The 18,362-nt window shown below is 46.0% G+C and overlaps 1 protein-coding gene and 2 non-coding genes across 3 annotated transcripts in view; 2 read left to right on the forward strand and 1 right to left on the reverse strand.

Annotated features, from left to right (window-relative positions):
- The window catches only part of WDR88 (WD repeat domain 88), a 48,698-nt gene extending 38,287 nt beyond the window's left edge, over positions 1-10,411 (forward strand). Inside the window, exons 10-11 of the mRNA XM_002695000.6 lie at positions 7,549-7,641; positions 10,005-10,411. Coding sequence (XP_002695046.4) covers positions 7,549-7,641; positions 10,005-10,178 — 267 coding nt within the window. The 3' untranslated portion in view covers positions 10,179-10,411. The remainder of the gene's footprint in view (positions 1-7,548; positions 7,642-10,004) is intronic.
- Positions 3,746-3,852, reverse strand: LOC112442453 (U6 spliceosomal RNA). The gene has a single exon (XR_003030542.1). It is a non-coding gene; the product is annotated as a U6 spliceosomal RNA (small nuclear RNA).
- Positions 10,412-12,486: 2,075 nt separating the features above from the next.
- On the forward strand, positions 12,487-12,560 carry TRNAT-AGU (transfer RNA threonine (anticodon AGU)). The gene has a single exon. It is a non-coding gene; the product is annotated as a tRNA-Thr (tRNA).
- The last annotated feature ends 5,802 nt before the right edge of the window (positions 12,561-18,362 follow it).

The following is an 18,362-nucleotide window of genomic DNA, read 5'->3' on the forward strand; positions in this document are numbered from 1 at the left end:
CCACTACTCTACTCAGTTTTTATACATTTTTTTCTTTTCTTTTTTTTTTTTTTAAGATTCCACATATCATTGAGATCACACAGTACTTGTCTTTTTCTGACTTATTTAATTTAGCATAATGCCCTCAACATTCATCCTTGTCACAAATGGTGAAATGTCCTTATTTCTCACGGCCTAATAATATCTCCAATACACATACACACACATATATATACTACATCCGCTTTATCCATTCATTCACTGTTGAGTGTTTAGCTTGTTTTCATACCTTGGTTTTGTGAGTGATGCTGCAATGAACACGGGGGTGCAGATATCTCCTTGAGATCCTGTTTTTATTTCCTCTGGATATACACCCAGAAGAGGGATTCCTGGATCATGTGATAGTTTCATTCTCAATTTTTTTTTTTGAGGCTTCTCCAATACTTTTTTCCATAGTGCCTATACCAATGTACATGGCAACCTACAGTTCACAGCAGTTCCCTTGTCTCCATGTTCTCACTAACACTTAACTTTTTGATAATAGCCATTCTAACAGTAAGGTGATATCTCATTGTGGTTTTGACTTACATTTCCTTAATAATTAGTGATGCTGAGCACATTTTCATGTACCTGTTGGTCATTTGTATGTCTTTTTTGGAAAATTGCTTATTCAGTTTCTCTTTTATTGCTATTGTTGTTATTGAATTCTGTGTGTTTTTTATGAGTTTTGAATATAAATATTTTCTCTTTATGGTTTCAGGTCTTATGTTTAAATCTTTAATTCATATGAGTTAATTTTTTTTTGAGTTGTATAGATAGGGGCCCAGTTTCATTCTTCTCTATGTGGTTTTCTAGTTCTCCCAGCATCGCTTTTTTGTGGGAGAGGGCGAGGGTGGGATGATTTGAGAGAATGGCATTGAAACATGTATATTATCATATGTGAAACGAATCGCTAGTCCAGGTTTGATGCATGAGACAGGGTGCTCAGGGCTGGTGCACTGGGATGACCCAGAGGGATGGGATGGGGAGGGAGGTGGGAGGGGGGTTCAGGATGGGGAACACATGTACACCCATGGCTGATTCATGTCAATGTATGGCAGAACCACTACAATATTGTAAAGTAATTAGCCTCCAATTATAATAAATAAATTTATATTTAAAAAATCACTTTCTTTTAAAAAATTTATTTAGTTTTTAATTAAAGGATAATTGCTTTACAGAATTTTGTTTTCTGTCAAACCTCAACATGAATCAGCTATAGGTATACATATATCCCTTCCTTCTTGAACCTCCTTCCCATCTCCCTCCCCATCCCACCCCTCTAGGTTGATGCAGAGCCCCTGTTTGAGTTTCCTGAGACATACAGCAAATTCCCCTTGGCTATCTATTTTACACATGGTAATGTAAGTTTCCTTGTTACTCTCTCCAAACATCTCACCCTCTCCTCCCCTCTCCCCATGTCCATAAGTCTGTTCTCTAGGTCTGTTTCTCCATTGCTGCCCTGCAAATAAATTCTTCAATACCATCTTTCTAGATTCTGTATATATGCATTAGTATATGATATTTATCTTTCTCTTTCTGACTTACATCGCTCTGTATAATAGGCTCTAGGTTCATTCACCTCATTTGAACTGATTCAAATGCGTTCCTTTTTATGGCTAGTAATATTCCATTGTGTATATGTATCACAACTTCTTTATGCATTCTTCTGTTGATGGACATCTAGGTTGCTTCCAAGTTCTAGCTATTGTAAATAGTGCTGCAGTGAACAATGGGATACATGTGTCTTTTTCAATTTTGGTTTTCTCAGGGTATATGCCTAGGAGTGGGACTCCCAGCATTACTTTTGAAGAGACTAATCTTTGCTCATTGAGTAGTCTTGGCTTCCTCATCCAATTATTCAGTGTGTAAGTGAGGGTTTATTTCTGGGCTCTATTTGTATGCTAGTACCATATTGTTTTGGAGAAGGAAATGGCAACCCACTCCAGTATTCTTGCCTGGAGAATTCCATGGACAGAGGAAGCTGGCAGGCTACAGTCCATGGGGTTGCAAAGAGTTAGACACGACTGAGTGACTGACACATACCATATTGTTTTGGTTACTATGTTTTGGTTACTATGTTGTTGCTGTTCAGTCGCTCAGTCGTGTCTGACTTGTTGCAACCCCATGGACTGCAGCACGCCAGGCCTCCCTGTCCTTCACCAGCTCCCAGAGCCTGCTCAGATTCATGTCCATTGAGTCAGTGATGCCATCCAACCATCTCATCCTTTGTCAACCCCTTCTCCTCCTGCCCCCAATCTTCCTCAGCATCAGGGTCTTTTCTAATGAGTTGGCTCTTCGCATCAGGTGGCCAAAGGATTGGAGCTTCAGCATCCGTCCTTCAAATGAATATTCAGGATTGATTTCCTTTAGGATTAACTTGTCTCATACTTAAAATATGTGATTTTATGGTAGGATAACATTTTAACATCCTTTCTCTGACCAGCAATGATAATAGCCATCTTGTAGGCATATGTTTAAGGATGATATCTTCTTCCATTTCTGTAAAGCCACTGTTTCTGTTAGTATTAAATGCTTCTACACATTTTGAGAATGTTGAAAAATGACTAAAAAAAACTTTGCTTGGGAGAGGCCCAACAGTACAGGTAAGCAAATAAGATTCCTTTGTAGGATGTGCAGGCCCTTCAACTGGTAGGATATTTTCATTTATTTTGGTAAGGTAATAGATGAGATGGAATTTCCCAAAATTCACATTTGGGGAATTTGTAGGAATATGTACATGTCTGAGGAATAAGTAGCTAGATGAGCAGCGTCTAGTTTGTATTTGTGTAAGACGTCAACATGTTTCTGTTTTATATTTTCTACAGTTTCATTAAAATCTTTATAGAAATGAAGGTGATATGAAACCCTATCTTTTGTTTTTTTTTTTTTTTTTTTCCTCTAATTTTATTTTATTTTTAAACTTTACATAATTGTATTAGTTTTGCCAAATATCAAAATGAATCCGCCACAGGTATACATGTGTTCCCCATCCCGAACCCTCCTCCCTCCTCCCTCCCCATACCATCCCTCTGGGCCGTCCCAGTGCATCAGCCCCAAGCATCCAGCATCATGCATCGAATCTGGACTGGCAACTCGTTTCCTACATGATATTTTACATGTTTCATTGCCATTCTCCCAAATCTTCCCACCCTCTCCCTCTCCCACAGAGTCCATAAGACTGTTCTATACATCAGTGTCTCTTTTGCTGTCTCGTACACCGGGTTATTGTTACCATCTTTCTAAATTCCATATATATGCGTTAGTATACTGTATTTATGTTTTTCCTTCTGGCTTACATCACTCTGTATAATAGGCTCCAGTTTCATCCACCTCATTAGAACTGATTCAAATGTATTCTTTTTAATGGCTGAGTAATACTCCATTGTGTATATGTACCACAGCTTTCTTATCCATTCATCTGCTGATGGACATCTAGGTTGCTTCCATGTCTTGGCTATTATAAACAGTGCTGCGATGAACATTGGGGTACACGTGTCTCTTTCCCTTCTGGTTTTCTCAGTGTGTATGCCCAGCAGTGGGATTGCTGGATCATAAGGCAGTTCTATTTCCAGTTTTTTAAGGAATCTCCACACTGTTCTCCATAGTGGCTGTACTAGTTTGCATTCCCACCAACAGTGTAAGAGGGTTCCCTTTTCTCCACACCCTCTCCAGCATTTATTATTTGTAGACTTTTGGATCGCAGCCATTCTGACTGGTGTGAAAAAAAAATATGGAACGCTTCACGAATTTGCGTGTCATCCTTGCGCAGGGGCCATGCTAATCTTCTCTGTATCGTTCCAATTTTAGTATATGTGCTGCCGAAGCGAGCACGAAACCCTATCTTTTGAATCAAAGTGTCTAAGAGCTAGGGGGAGCTTTTTCGTTGTTGCCATTGTCATGCTGGACAAATCACTCAATATATTGCAGACCAGAGGTCCCTAACCTTTTCGGCACCAGGGACCGCTTTCATGGAAGACAGTTTTCCAAGGACTGGAGTGGGGGAGGGTTTCAGGATGATCCAAGCATATTACATTGATTGTGCACTTTATTTCTATTGTTATTACACTGTGATCTATAATGAAATAACTATACAACTCACCATAATGCCGACCAGATCATCAGACATTGGATTCTCATAAGGAGTGTGCAACCTACATCCCTCGCCTGTGCAGTTCACTGTAGGGTTTCTGTGCCTATGAGAATCTAAAGCCACCATTGATCTGACAGAAGATGGAGTTCAAGTGATGGGGAGCAACTGTAAATACAGATGAAGCTGCGCTGGCCGGCCCGCCACGCATCTCCTGCTACGCAGACCAGTTCCAACAGGCCATGGACCAGCACCATGGCCCCGGGTGTGGGGACCCCTACTGTAGCGGGCATGGCTGTTGATAAAACCTGACAGCTCTGCGCTGTAAGGGCCAGCATGTATGTCACCAAACTTTCTCCTTTTGTTTTCCCACAGGATATTTACTTGCAAGTGCAGAGTCAGAAAATGTAACGTAACTCAGCGTGCTGCAGTAAATCACCACGGACTTCACCGCTTAACATACATTTAATATCTGAGAGTTCTGTAAGATAGAAGTACGACAGACTCTCACTGGGATAAAATCAACGTGTCAATAGGATTGTATTCCCTGCTGGAGGCACTAGGCAATAATCCACTTCTTTGCCCTTTCCAGCTTCTAGAAGCCAGTCACATTCCCTGGTTTGTGGCCCCTTCTTCCATCCTCAAAGCCAGCAACATTGTATCTCTCTGTGCCTTTCTTCAGTTGTTACTTATTCCTCTGACTAGAATTTCCAGTTTTAGAAAACTTTGTGGTTATTTTGGGCCCATATGAATCAGTTCAGTTCAGTTCAGTCACTCAGTGGTGTCCGACTCTGCGACCCCATGAACCGCAGCACGCCAGGCCTCCCTGTCCATCACCAACTCCTGGAGTCCACTCAAACCCATGTCCGTCGAGTTGGTGATGCCATCCAACCATCTCATTCTCTGTTGTCCCCTTCTCTTCCTGCCCCGAGTCCCTCCCAGCATCAGAGTCTTAACCCAGAATAATCTACCTATTTTAAGATCATCTGCTTAGCACTCTTAATTCCCTCTGCAGCCTTAATTCCCCACTGTCATGAAATCTATTGTATTCTCAGGTTTGGGGGATTAAGATGTGGACTTCTTTGGGGGTGGGGGTAGGGTTGGGGGAGAACATTATTTTGCTGACCACATTCAATTTCATAATCAAAGGAATGATGGAGACAATGCATCTGAGGGGTATTCCCAAATTAGTTCAGTGACCAGTTTTTAAGGAGCATAGAGCTCTTCTTAAAAAATCGATTTTATTTTTTAGAGCAGTTTTAGGTTTATATAAAAATTGAGCAAATCATACAGAGTTATATTATAGCCCTACCCTCCAGTTGCCAGTATTATTAATACCTTGCATTAAGTGTGGTATACTTATCACCATTAATGAACCAATATTGATACATAATTATGAATTAATGTCCATGGTTTAAGTTTCACACTTAATGTTGTGTCCAGTCCAGTTCAGTCGCTCAGTCGTGTCTGACTCTTTGCAACCCCATGAACCACAGCACACCAGGCCTCCCTGTCCATCACTGACTCCCGGAGTCCACCCAAACCCATGTCCATTGAGTTGGTGATGCCATCCAACCCTTTCATCCTCTGTTGTCCCCTTCTCCTCCTGCCCTTAATATTTCCTAGCATCAGGGTCTTTTCAAATGAGTCAGCTCTTCACATCAGGTGGCCAAAGTATTGGAGTTTCACCTTCAACATCAGTCCCTCCAATGAACACCCAGGACTGATCTCCTTTAGAATGGACTGGTTGGATATCCTTGCAGTCCAAGGGACTCTCAAGAGTCTTCTCCAACAACACAGTTCAAAAGCATCAATTCTTTGGCGCTCAGCTTTCTTTATAGTCCACTTCTCACATTCATACATGAACACTGGAAAAACCATAGCCTTGACTAGATGGACCTTAGTTGACAAAGTAATGTCTCAGCTTTTTAATATGCTGTCTAGGTTGGTCATAGCTTTTCTTCCAAGGAGTAAGCATCTTTTAATTTCATGGCTGCAATCACCATCTGCAGTGATTTTGGAGCCCAGGAAAATAAAGTCAGCCACTATTTCCATTGTTTCCCCATCTATTTCCAATGAAGTGATGGGACCAGATGCCATGATCTTAGTTTTCTGAATGTTGAGCTTTAAGCCAACTTTTTCACTCTCCTCTTTCACTTTCATCAAGAAGCTCTTTAGTTCTTCTTCACTTTCTGCCATAAGGGTGGTGTCATCTGCATATCTGAGGTTATTGATATTTCTCCCAGCAATCTTGATTCCAGCTGTGCTTCTTCCAGTCCAGCATTTCTCATGATGTACTCTGCATATAAGTTAAATAAGCAGGGTGACAATATACAGCCTTGACATATTCCTTTTCCTATTTGGAACCAGTCTGTTGTTCCATGTCCAGTTCTAACTGTTGCTTCCTGACCTGCATACAGGCTTCTCAAGAGGCAGGTCAGGTGGTCTGGTATTCCCATCTCTTTCAGAATTTTCCACAGTTTCTTGTGATCCACACAGTCAAAGGCTTTGGCATAGTCAATAAAGCAGAAATAGATGTTTTTCTGGAACTCTCTTGCTTTTTTGATGATCCAGTGGATGTTGTGTGGTGTGGGTTTTGCCAAAATCATGTCATGTTATCACCATCACAGTATCATACAGAACAATGTCACTGTCCTCAAAACTCAAAACTTCTTGTGTTGTACCTGTTCACCCCTGCCCTTCTTGCCCAGAACCCCTGGCAATCATGGGCCTGTTTGCTGCTGCTGCTAAGTCACTTCAGTCGTGTCCAACTCTGCAACCCCATAGACGGCAGCCCACCAGGCTCCCCCATCCCTGGGATTCTCCAGGCAAGAACACTGGAGTGGGTTGCCATTTCCTTCTCCAATGCATGAAAGTGAAAAGTGAAAGTGAAGTCGCTCAGTCGTGTCCAACCCTCAGCGACCCCGTGGACTACAGCCCACCAGGCTCCTCCGTCCATGGGATTTTCCAGGCAAGAGGACTGGAGTGGGGTGCCATTGCCTTCTCCAATGGGCCTGTTTGCTGGCTCCATATTTTTGCCTTTTGCATAATGTTATGTCGTTGGAATCATATAGTATGTAGCCTTTTCAGAGGTGGTTTCTTTCATTTAAAAATACGTATTTAAGGGTCCTCCTTTTGGTGACTTGACAGCCCTTGTCTGTTTTTTCTTACTGAATAATATTCCGTCACATAAATGAATTACAGTCTCTCTATGCTCTTATTCAGGGACATCTTGTTTGTTTCCACTCCTGGGGATGTGGGACTTCCAGTGCTAAGGCTAGGATAGTGCTAGACAAACTGGGATAGTTGGTCACCCTAACTCTGTCACTCTGCAGGTGGAAGTTCTCTGCATGAAACCTGGATGCCATGCACCTCCCTGGGTCATCCAAGCCTAATGAGCCCATTTTGTGACTGCTGGTTTCTTGCTTCACTTGTTTTAGGATAGGACTGTGAGGCTATGGAATATTGAAGAAATTGACCAAATTCCCTTGGTAATCGAGCACAAAAAGACCCGGGGCTTAAAGGTGAAACAGGTTGGTATTGGGTAAAACAAAGCCAAATGAAGGCTTTCATTAGTTCTCTCTACAAATTTATTTATTTTTTAAACAAATATTTCTTGGACAACTGGGGATAAAACTATGAACAAACAGACTGAAATTTTTGCCCTGAGGGAGCTTACATTTCTAAAAGGGAAGATAAACAATGAATAAAGAAATAAGAAATGTATGTAGTAAGTCACATGGTCATAGGTACTTTGGAGGAAAATAACAGGAAGGGAAATGGGAAGGCTGGTGGTATGGCTTTCTAAATGGGGGTCAGGAGAGGTCTCATTGAGAAGGTGACATTTGTTCAAAGATTTGAAGGTGGGGAGGGAGTGAGCTGTGATCTGTGAAGCTGTTTATGGGAACAGCCCATGTGGAGACCCTGCGGCAGGACTGAGCCTGGTGCTGAAGAGTGGAATGAGTGGGAGGGGATGAGGCCCAAGGCCATCCTGGAGGAATGGCTGGCATATAGCTGGACTCTGTGTGGGCCTCCTAAGCTCCTTCAGCAGAACCCTAGCCAGGTCCCCAGTGCCCCGTTTCCCATGGATGGAACTCAAATCCCAGGTCTCTAGTGGATGATCATGGTGGGCACAGCTGTTTCACCAGGTGTAGCCAGGACTAGCCCCGGGCAGTGGAGGCCAGTGCCTGCTGGGGCCCTGCAGTGCAGGCACCTGGCTACCCCTTCCCGAAGCTGAGGAGTCCCCGTGGGCCCTTGTGAATCCTGGAATCCCCCAGGTTCTTCTCTGTTCAGAAGGTTGCCCAGCTGATAGCTACCACTTCTGGGGATGGCTAATTGGCTGAGTGCTGAAGGATGAACACTTTTGAACTGTGCTTTTGGAGAAGTCTCTTGAGAGTCCCTTGGACTGCAAGGAGATCAAACCAGTCCATCCTAAAGGAAATCAGTCCTGAAAATTCATTGGAAGGACTGATGCTGAAGCTGAAGCTCCAATCCTTTGGCCACCTGATATGAAGAGCCTACTCATTGGAAAAGACTCTAATGCTGGGAAAGATTGAAGTCAGGAGGAGAAGGGGTTGACAGAGGATGAGATGGTTGGATGGCATCACTGACTCGATGGACATGAGTCTGAGCAAACTTGGAGAGATAGTGAAGGACAGGGAGGCTTGGCATGCTGCAGTCCATGGGGTTGCAAAGAGTTGGACATGACTGAGTGATGGAACAACAACAATAGCAATTGGGGAATGGCATTGGGGGCAGGGAGGTGATGGGTGGGTCCCCCATGGAACCGCATCTTTGTGGCTAGCTGATCCTCATGGTCTTTGCAGCCATGTTGGCCCTTAGTCCCTGGAAGCTGACTGGCCACAGAGCAGTGCTTGTGTCTCTACCTGCCACCAGGGCGGGATCCAGGGACTGCCTCCTCTGAGCTCTGCTGTCCTGGGCTTGGGTCGTGGGTAATTATGCTATAGAATAAGGTAGGTAAAGGATCAAATACATTTCTTTCTTGTAAAAGGAAGGAAAGAAAGAAACTACTTGAAGCTGTAGCAAAGATGAGCTTGCTGCATTTGACTTGCTCTGAATCAATGTGAGAAATCCTGGAGGCCAGGTTTCCCAGAGGACCTACCCTGGGTGGGGTTTGCCCCACCTCCCCTGCAGGCTTTGGGGCCCTAGAGAGGGCAAGGGTGGCAAAGCATAGGGGCTTGGAGAGCCAGGGTGGAGGCTTGCCACCTGCAGGCTGGTCTCGGGGTACCTTGCTGTGGTGGGACCCTCTGAGAGACCTCTGTTCATGGCCCAAGAGCCCATCCCATGGTGCTGCTCACTTGTTGGTGGGAAAATGTGACAAGCAAGCTGTGTCACTCTACCCACTGTCCTCTGGGCGCTTCGGCCAGAAACAGGCTGAGACAGAGGAGGATGTTCAGCATCTTTATCATGTTCCTGCTTTGTTCAGAAGTCTTGCCTACTTGATGCTCTTTTAAAAGCTAGGTGTCCCGAGGATGTCAGGTAGTTAGGATACCCCTTGGCTCTGCAGTTTCGCTCTGCAGAGAGCAGAGGGTGATAGTTAGACATCCACCCCCAGTCCTTGCCATTGTCAAGTGGCTTTCCACTTCCCCCTCCCCCTCACCCACTGCTGGGACCCCACAGCAGGGGACACGAGTTGGCAGGACCTGTGTAGCTTTTGTGAGGGAAGAGAGGGGAAAGCCTGAGCTCATTCTCTCTCAGCAGTCTGCAGTTTCCATCCTTGTAGGCTTAGAGACCCCAGAGAGGAGAGGCAGCTCTTGCCTCAGCCCGGCCCCAGGTGGTTGGATCGGGGGGGGGGGGGGGAAGAATTCTAAACTGTATGCCTCAATCTCCTCTGATCAGCACCTCCTTTCTACTCTTTTAAAATATTTCATGTCAGTGTGAAGAATGTGACAGTCCTTTCTCCATCTACGAAAGCGACATCTTTTCTGAAACAGTCACCAAGTGTGTGCTCTGCCGGATGAATGAGACAGACTTGTCAACAGAGGCCTCACACTCATCAGAAGGAGAGGCCTCACTGTCAAGGGAGAGCAGCCCAGATGAGGATGGCTGATGACCACAAGACCCTTGGGGTGACTTGAGCCCAGGTCACCTGTCACGTAGGCTTGGGGGCTCTGCAGAGACCTCTCTCTGGGGCCCCTCCCCAGTGGGTGGGCCCATCAGAATAAGGCAGGGGCCAGGCCAGGCTCTGGCTGGACTCCCACCACTGCTTGGCCTCCTCAGCTCCACAGCACCTCAGGGATCCCTTTGTCTGTAGTTTTCATGCAGAATAAATCTAGATGCTTTTGGAAAACAGTGCGTGTGTGAATTCTAGAAACATTTTGGCTATTTCTATGTCCTGGTGTTCATCCTGTCTCATTTTGGGAACATATTCTGGTCTCTGGGTTTGCCCTGTAAAGCAGTCATTGGGTGCTGGCACCAGCAACCCCTGAGGAAGGGTCTGTGGAATGAAGAGGAAGCTGTGTAGCCCCCCTCTGTGGAAGGGACTGTACTGTGGCCCTATGGGTGCCTCCCTGGCTGATGCACCCAGATGGTCACCTGCCTAGAGCTGAGGAAGATCTCGTTAGGCAGGTAGGTGAGGGCATTTCCATCACAGAATGCTGCTTGTTTTCCACCCCAGTGTCCTCAATTTCCAGAATGCCCAAGCATGTGTACAGCCTCCTTCCTGCTTCCACAGCATCGAATACAACGTAAATCAATTACTGCACAAAGAGTGAAGGTTTCAGGTAAACAAGAAGGGCTCCCTTTTCCATTTGGTATGGCTTACAGGAGTCCCATCAGGTTTCCCTGGTGGCTCAGATGGTAAAGCATCCTCCTGCAGGAGACCTGGGTTCGATCCCTGGGTTGGGAAGATCCCCTGGAGGAGGGCATGGCAACCGTCTCCAGAGTTCTGGCCTGGAGAATCCCATGGACAGAGGAGCCTGGCAGGCGACATATCGACTACCCCCATGGGGTCGCAGAGTCCCATACAACTGAGCGACTCAGCACAGCACAGGATTTCCATCAAATATCATTAGTATGCCCCTTGGTCCCTCTTAAAAACTTAGGCGCAGGACTGATTTACTTAATGTTAATTGACTGGCATCCTAGAATTCTGTCCAAGAGCACCCTAACCCGGTAGTCATTGCCTAGGCAGGCCCTGTGCTTGGTGCTGCCCTCCTTCGTCACAACAGGGGTGACTGCCCAGCTTCAGCAGACTGTTCAGTATTTATCCATTAATTTACAATCATGATGGATGGTACACGGCAAAACTCCACCGAATGGCCTCCCAGTATTGGAAGAGAAGTCGTATCCCTTCTCCCTCACACGAAGACACGCAGGGATTATTTTTCCTCACTGCGGAGGAGGATGGACAGCCTGCATGTATCAACACTGTCCCCAGGGATGGACACTTAGGTTGCTTCTCCTTTTTGACTTTTACAAACAGTGCTGGAACGAACCTTCTTGTGTACATAGGTCTGCAGAGACTGCCATTCCTCCTGTGGATGAAACGCTCCCACTGGAGAAATCTCTAGGTCAATGAATTAGCAGGTTTCGGGTTTGTTGCTGCTCAAAAGCCCTCTGAAAAGTCTTGCGACGAAGGGGCTGATGTGTCTGAGTGAGGAGCCCCAGAAGGCGTAAAGAAGAAGCCTTGGTCGGTAGGGCTCTGCTTTTCTCTGGGCGCAGAATCCTCCCACGTATGGTGTTGATGCTCCAAGGGCGGCAGCCTAGGCCCCTTGAAGCTCTGGATCCTTCAGTGCTTATTCAGGGTCCCCTCGGTGCCCCGGATTCTTTCCGTGCTCAGGACCCGCGGAAGAGGCCCAGTGCAACCTAGAGGTCTGGTGTGGACCGGCGGGCGAATGAGCCCCCAGAACTGGCGGCGCCCGAGATCACGGTGGCTAGTGTGCGGCCGAGGAGGGCAATCGGCTTCCCAGGCTGAGGGCGCCAGTGCTATGGGTCCGACGCGTGGTCACCGTGGGACCACCGCCGGGTGTGAGCCGAGACCTAGCGCGGGGGCAGCCGGCGGCCAGGCAGCGCTCGCGGGGCCGGGATCTCTGGCGCGGGAGGGGCTCGGCCTTGCCGGACAGCGTGGGGCTTCCCTGCACCAGTTATGGAGGGCCGGAGACCGGACCTTGCGCGAGCATCCCCTAAAGACGGGCCATCCTGGCTCCACGTCGGTGAGCAGATACCACAACACTGAGATCACCGGCCCCTCAGCTCACTGTCCGAGCTTCCGGTTTCAGAGTGCCCCTGGTCTAAGTTGCCTGTGACAGAGACCTTACACCGCGCATGCGTCACCCACCAACAAAGTTTGTGCGCATGCGCGCAGCCTATCTAGGCAACAGTGATGGGGAACACATTTGCAAAGCTGAAACGCGGGTGGCGCCGTGGCTTAGTTGGTTAAAGCGCCTGTCTAGTAAACAGGAGATCCTGGGTTCGAATCCCAGCGGTGCCTCAACCGAGCGTCCCGGCTCTCTTTTTGCCCAACTAACCCAATTTTGCTGCGCCTCTACCCTGTTCCTCCTCGCTTTGGGGGTATGACATGAGGCTTTGTTGTAGTTCAGTCTCTGTCGTGTCTGACCCTTTGCGACCCGATGGGTGGCTGCACGCCAGGCTTCCCTGGACTTCATTATCTCCGGGAGTTTGCTCAAACTCAGGTCCGTGGAGTCGGTGATGCCATGCACCCTAACCCTAACGCTAACCCTCTCATCCCGTCTCCCTCTTCTACTGCCTTCAATCTTTCCTAGCATCAGGGAAAAGAGAGCTTAATAAGCCATTTTAGTCAGCCCCTGCCCGTGGCGCGGTGGGGCGCTGGCCCTGCTCGGAGTCCCTAGAGTTTCTTGAGTGGCGTGGGATCACTGACTGGGGCTTCGGTGCCGAGGGGACGCTAGCTGGAGGCGGCGCAGGACTTCCCTTTAGCCATGGGAACACTCTGGGGTTGGAGACCTGCACAGGTTCCGCGGCGGCTGCGTGGCGAGGCCCAGCCCTCGCGCTCCTCCATCGATTTCTCGGTGCTGGGCGCCCCTCACACAGCTCTCCCGACTTACTCCTCTCTCTCTAGCCACACAATCCGGATCATCTTTCCCCAAACTGAAAGATGGGTTCGATGAGGTCAAGGGAGGCCCAAAGTCGCCGGGGAGAAAGGAGGATTGAACCCTGCCAGAGCGACTCTCGGGGTGATGAAAGTATGAAATTTCCAGGGAGGGAGCCTCAAATGGGACTCCCTGTGCCAAGTTTAGAGCCAGCTTCTCCGAGGTGCCTTCTGTGAGGCTGAATCCTAAGGCCCGGAGCCGCACAAGTAGATGATTGTGGGTTCTGACCCCGAGCAATTGCATCGGAGTCTCTGGAGGGGTCAATGAGGCCTTGGAAAGAAAAGAACAAGTTACCCAGGAATTCTCATGTCAACCTCAACAATTTTCCTGTTACATGCTTCAGGACAGTCCCGAAGAGTCGCAGAAATCGCAGTTTATGGCATCAGCGTCTGTACGCAGATCACCTGCTCCAGAAGCTGCACCTTTCTCGCCTTCTCCCGTGGTTCTGAGTTGTGTGTGTGTGTGTGTCTGTGTGTGTTTCCCTCTTTGTTGAGGGTCAGTTCTTGCCCTTTGCCGCTTGTTTGGTTTTGTTTGGTGTTGCAAAGGAAAACTTGTAGGAATACTTTGAGGCTTTGCATTTCTGATAGGAGAATCCTCCTAACCCAATTGGAGAAGAAGACTTTATTGGTTATAGGGCTTGAGTCATTTTTTTTCTGGCACGTCTTTACTGCTAGCCTGAGGTATTCGGAGTCAGTTTTGACCATTTGCCTGTTAGATAGATAAGGGGAGTCCTTGGTTGGGAGTGTGAATCTGGGTCTTAGGGAAGGTCAGCTGGAGAAAAGCATCTGTGAGCCATCATCCCTTTGTGCTGGCTTACCTGGTGGCTCAGATGGTAAAGAATGTACCCCCAGTGCAGGAGTCCTGGGTTTGATCCTTGGGTTGGGAAGATCCCCTGGAGAAGGGCATGGCAACCCAATCCAGTATTCTTTTTTTTTACATTTTTAACTTTTTTTAAATTGAAGGATAATTGCTTTACAGAATTTTGTTGTTTTCTGTCTAACCTCAACATGGATCAGCCATAGGTATACATATATCCCCTCCCTTTTGAACCTCCCTCCCATCTCACCCCTCTAGGTTGATACAGAGCCCCTGTTTGAGTTTCCTGAGACATACAGCAAATTTCCATTGACTATCTATTTTACATACGGTAATGTAAGTTTCCATGTTACTCTCTCCATACATCTCACCCTGCCTCCCCCCTCCCCATGTCCATAAGTCTATTCTCTATGTCTGTTTCTCCATTGCTGCTCTGTAAATAAATTCTTCAGTACCATTTTTCTAGATTCCATATATACGCATTAGCATATGATATTTATCTTTCTCTTTTTGACTTACTTCATTCTGTATAATAGGCTCTAGGTTCATGCACCTCATTAGAACTGACTCAAATGCATTCCTTTTTATGCCTGAGTAAAGAAAGGCAATGCCAAAGAATGCTCAAACTACCACACAATTGCACTCATCTCACACACTAGTAAAGTAATGCTCAAAATTCTCCAAGCCAGGCTTCAGCAATACGTGAGCTGTGAACTTCCAGATGTTCAAGCTGATTTTAGAAAAGGCAGAGGAACCAGAGACCAAATTGCCAACATCCTCTGGATCATCAAAAAAGCAAGAGAGTTCCAGAAAAACATCTATTTCTGCTTTATTGACTATGCCACAGCCTTTGACTGTGTGGATCACAAGAAACTGTGGAAAATTCTGAAAGAGATGGGAATACCAGACCACCTGACCTGCCTCTTGAGAAGCCTGTATGCAGGTCAGGAAGCAACAGTTAGAACTGGACATGGAACAACAGACTGGTTCCAAATAGGAAAAGGAATACGTCAAGGCTGTATATTGTCACCCTGCTTATTTAACTTATATGCAGAGTACATCATGAGAAACGCTAGGCTGGAAGAAGCACAGCTGGAATCAAGATTGCTGGGAGAAATATCAATAACCTCAGATATGCAGATGACACCACTCTTATGGCAGAAAGTGAAGAGGAACTCAAAAGCCTCTTGATGAAAGTGAAAGAGGAGAGTGAAAAAGTTGGCTTAAAGCTCAACATTCAGAAAACTAAGATCATGGCATCTGGTCCCATTACTTCATGGCAAATAGATGGGTAAACAGTGGAAACAGTGTCAGACTTTATTTTTTTGGGCTCCAAAATCACTGCAGATGGTGATTGCAGCCATGAAACTAAAAGACATTTACTCCTTGGAAGGAAAGTTATGACCAACCTAGATAGCATATTCAAAAGCAGAGATATTACTTTGCCAACAAAGGTTCCTCTAGTCAAGGCTGTGGTTTTTCCTGTGGTCATGTATGGATGTGAGAGTTGGACTGTGAAGAAAGCTGAGCGCCAAAGAATTGATGCTTTTGAACTGTGTTGTTGGAGAAGGCTTTTGAGAGTCCCTTGGACTGCAAGGAGATCCAACCAGTCCATTCTGAAGGAGATCAGCCCTGGGATTTCTTTGGAAGGAATGATGCTAAAACTGAAACTCCAGTAGTTTGGCCACCTCCTGCGAAGAGTTGACTCATTGGAAAAGACTCTGATGCTGGGAGGGATTTGGGGCAAGAGGAGAAGGGGACGACAGAGGATGAGATGGCTGGATGGCATCACCAACTCGATGGACATGAGTTTGAGTGAGCTCTGGGAGTTGGTGATGGACAGGGAGGCCTGTCATGCTGCAATTCATGGGGTTGCAAAGAGTCAGACACAACTGAGTGACTGAACTGAACTGAACTAAACTGAATATTCCATTGTGTGTACTTACCACAACTTCTTCATCCATTCATCTGTCGATGGACATCTAGGTTGCTTCCATGTTGTAGCTATTGTAAATAGTGCTGCAGTGAACAATGGGATACATGTGTCTTTTTCAGTTTTGGTTTCCTCAGGGTATATGCCTAGGAGTGGGATTGCTGGGTCATATGGTGGTTTAATTCCTAGTTTTTTAAGGAATCTCCATACTGTCTTACATAGTGGCTGTATCAATTACATTCCCACCTACAGTGCAAGAGCGTTTCCTTTTCTCCACACCCTCTCCAGCATTTATTTTTGATGATGGCCATTCTGACTGGTGTGAGGTGATACCTCATTGTAGTTTTTACTTGCATTTCTCTAATAATGAGTGATGTTGAGCATCTTTTCATGTGCTTGTCAGCCATCTGTATGTCTTCTTTGGTGAAATGTCTATTTAAGTCTTTTTCCTTCTTTTTTGATTCAGTACCATTTTTTCCTACTTTTTGTTTGTTTTTCTTGTATTGAGTTGTATGAGTTGCTTGTATATTTTGGAAAGTAATCCTTTGTCAGTTGTTTCATTTGCTATTATTTTCTCCCATTCTGAGGGTTGTCTTTTTACCTGGCTTATAGTTTCCTTTGCTGTGCAAAAGCTTTTAAGTTTAATCAGGTCCCACTTGTTTACTTTTGTTTGTATTTCTATTACTCTAGGAGGTGGGTCATAGCGGATCGTGCTTTGATTTATGTCATCGAGTGTTCTGCCTATGTTTTCCTGTAAGAGTTTTATAGTTTCTGGTCTTACATTTATGACTTTAATCCATTTTGAGTATATTTTTGCGTATGGTGTAAGGAAGTGTTCTAATTCCATTCTTTTACATGTAGCAGTCCAGTTTTTTCCAGCACCATTTATTGAAGAGGCTGTCTTTGCCCCATTGAATATTTTTGCCTTCTTTGTCATAAATAAGGTACCCGTAAGTGCATGGGTTTATTTCTGGGCTTCCTATCTTGTTCCATTGGTCTATATTTGTTTTTGTGCCAATACCCACTCCAGTATTCTTGACTGGAGAATTCCACGGATGGAGGAGCCTGGCGGGCTACACAGCCCATGGGGTCACAAAGAGTCAGACACGCCTGAGTGACTAAGCACACACAGCCTTGCCTGCAGCAGGTAACTTTGAAGATGTCCTCACTCCTGGACAGTGAGCAAAGCCAGAAAAGAGATTTAAGCCCAGGGTTGAGCCCAACCCTCCTTCTTTTCTTTTAAAAATGTTGTGCTATTTCTGCATGGGGCCTTTCTACTTGCTGTGCCCTGCACTTGGAATGCTATTTCCTGGGCCTTTTGCAGAAATGGCTCTTTCTCCTCTCTTGGCAGTCAGTAAGTGTATCACCTCTTTGGAAGGCCTCCTCTCACCATGCTCTGTACAGGTTCCTCTAGGTCGGCATCCCATACCTCATCTTGCCTGTTTCCTTATAGCCTTTTCACAGTCTGAAATCATTTTGTCTCTTGTCCACCTTCTCAAAGAGCATTAGGCCCGGGCAGGTGGGCAGCCTTATATGTCTGTCTACCTAATGGTGCTTGGACTGTAATAGGCATTTGTGGACACGTGACTTTTTTTTAAAATATATGTATTTGGCTGTGCCAGGTGTTAGTTTCAGCACGCTGGATCTTTGATCTTCATTATGGCAGATCAGATCAGATCAGTTCAGTCACTCAGTCGTGTCCGACTCTTTGCGACCCCATGAATTGCAGCACACCAGGCCTCCCTGTCCATCACCAACTCCCAGAGTTCGCTCAGACTCACATCCATCGAGTCAGTGATGCCATCCAGCCATCTCATCCTCTGTCATCCCCTTCTGCTCTTGCCCCCAATCCCTCCCAGCATCAGAGTCTTTTCCAATGAGTCAACTCTTCACATGAGGAGGCCAAAGTACTGGAGTTTCAGCTTTAGCATCATTCCTTCCAAAGAAATCCCAGGGCTGATCTCCTTCAGAATGGACTGGTTGGATCTCCTTGCAGTCCAAGGGACTCTCAAGAGTCTTCTCCAACACCACAGTTCAAAAGCATCAATTCTTTGGTGCTCAGCCTTCTTCACAGTCCAACTCTCACATCCATACATGACCACAGGAAAAACCATAGCCTTGACTAGACGAATCTTTGTTGGCAAAGTAATGTCTCTGCTTTTGAATATGCTATCTAGGTTGTTCATAACTTTCCTTCCAAGGAGTAGGCGTCTTTTAATTTCATGGCTGCAGTCACCATCTGTAGTGATTTTGGAGCCCAGAAAAATAAAGTCTCACACTGTTTCCACTGTTTCTCCATCTATTTCCCATGAAGTGATGGGACCAGATGCCATGATCTTCGTTTTCTGAATGTTGAGCTTTAAGCCAACTTTTTCACTCTCCTCTTCGACTTTCATCAAGAGGCTTTTTAGTTCCT

The sequence above is a fragment of the Bos taurus genome, chromosome 18, assembly GCF_002263795.3.
Source record: "Bos taurus isolate L1 Dominette 01449 registration number 42190680 breed Hereford chromosome 18, ARS-UCD2.0, whole genome shotgun sequence".
Lineage (NCBI taxonomy): Eukaryota > Metazoa > Chordata > Mammalia > Artiodactyla > Bovidae > Bos > Bos taurus.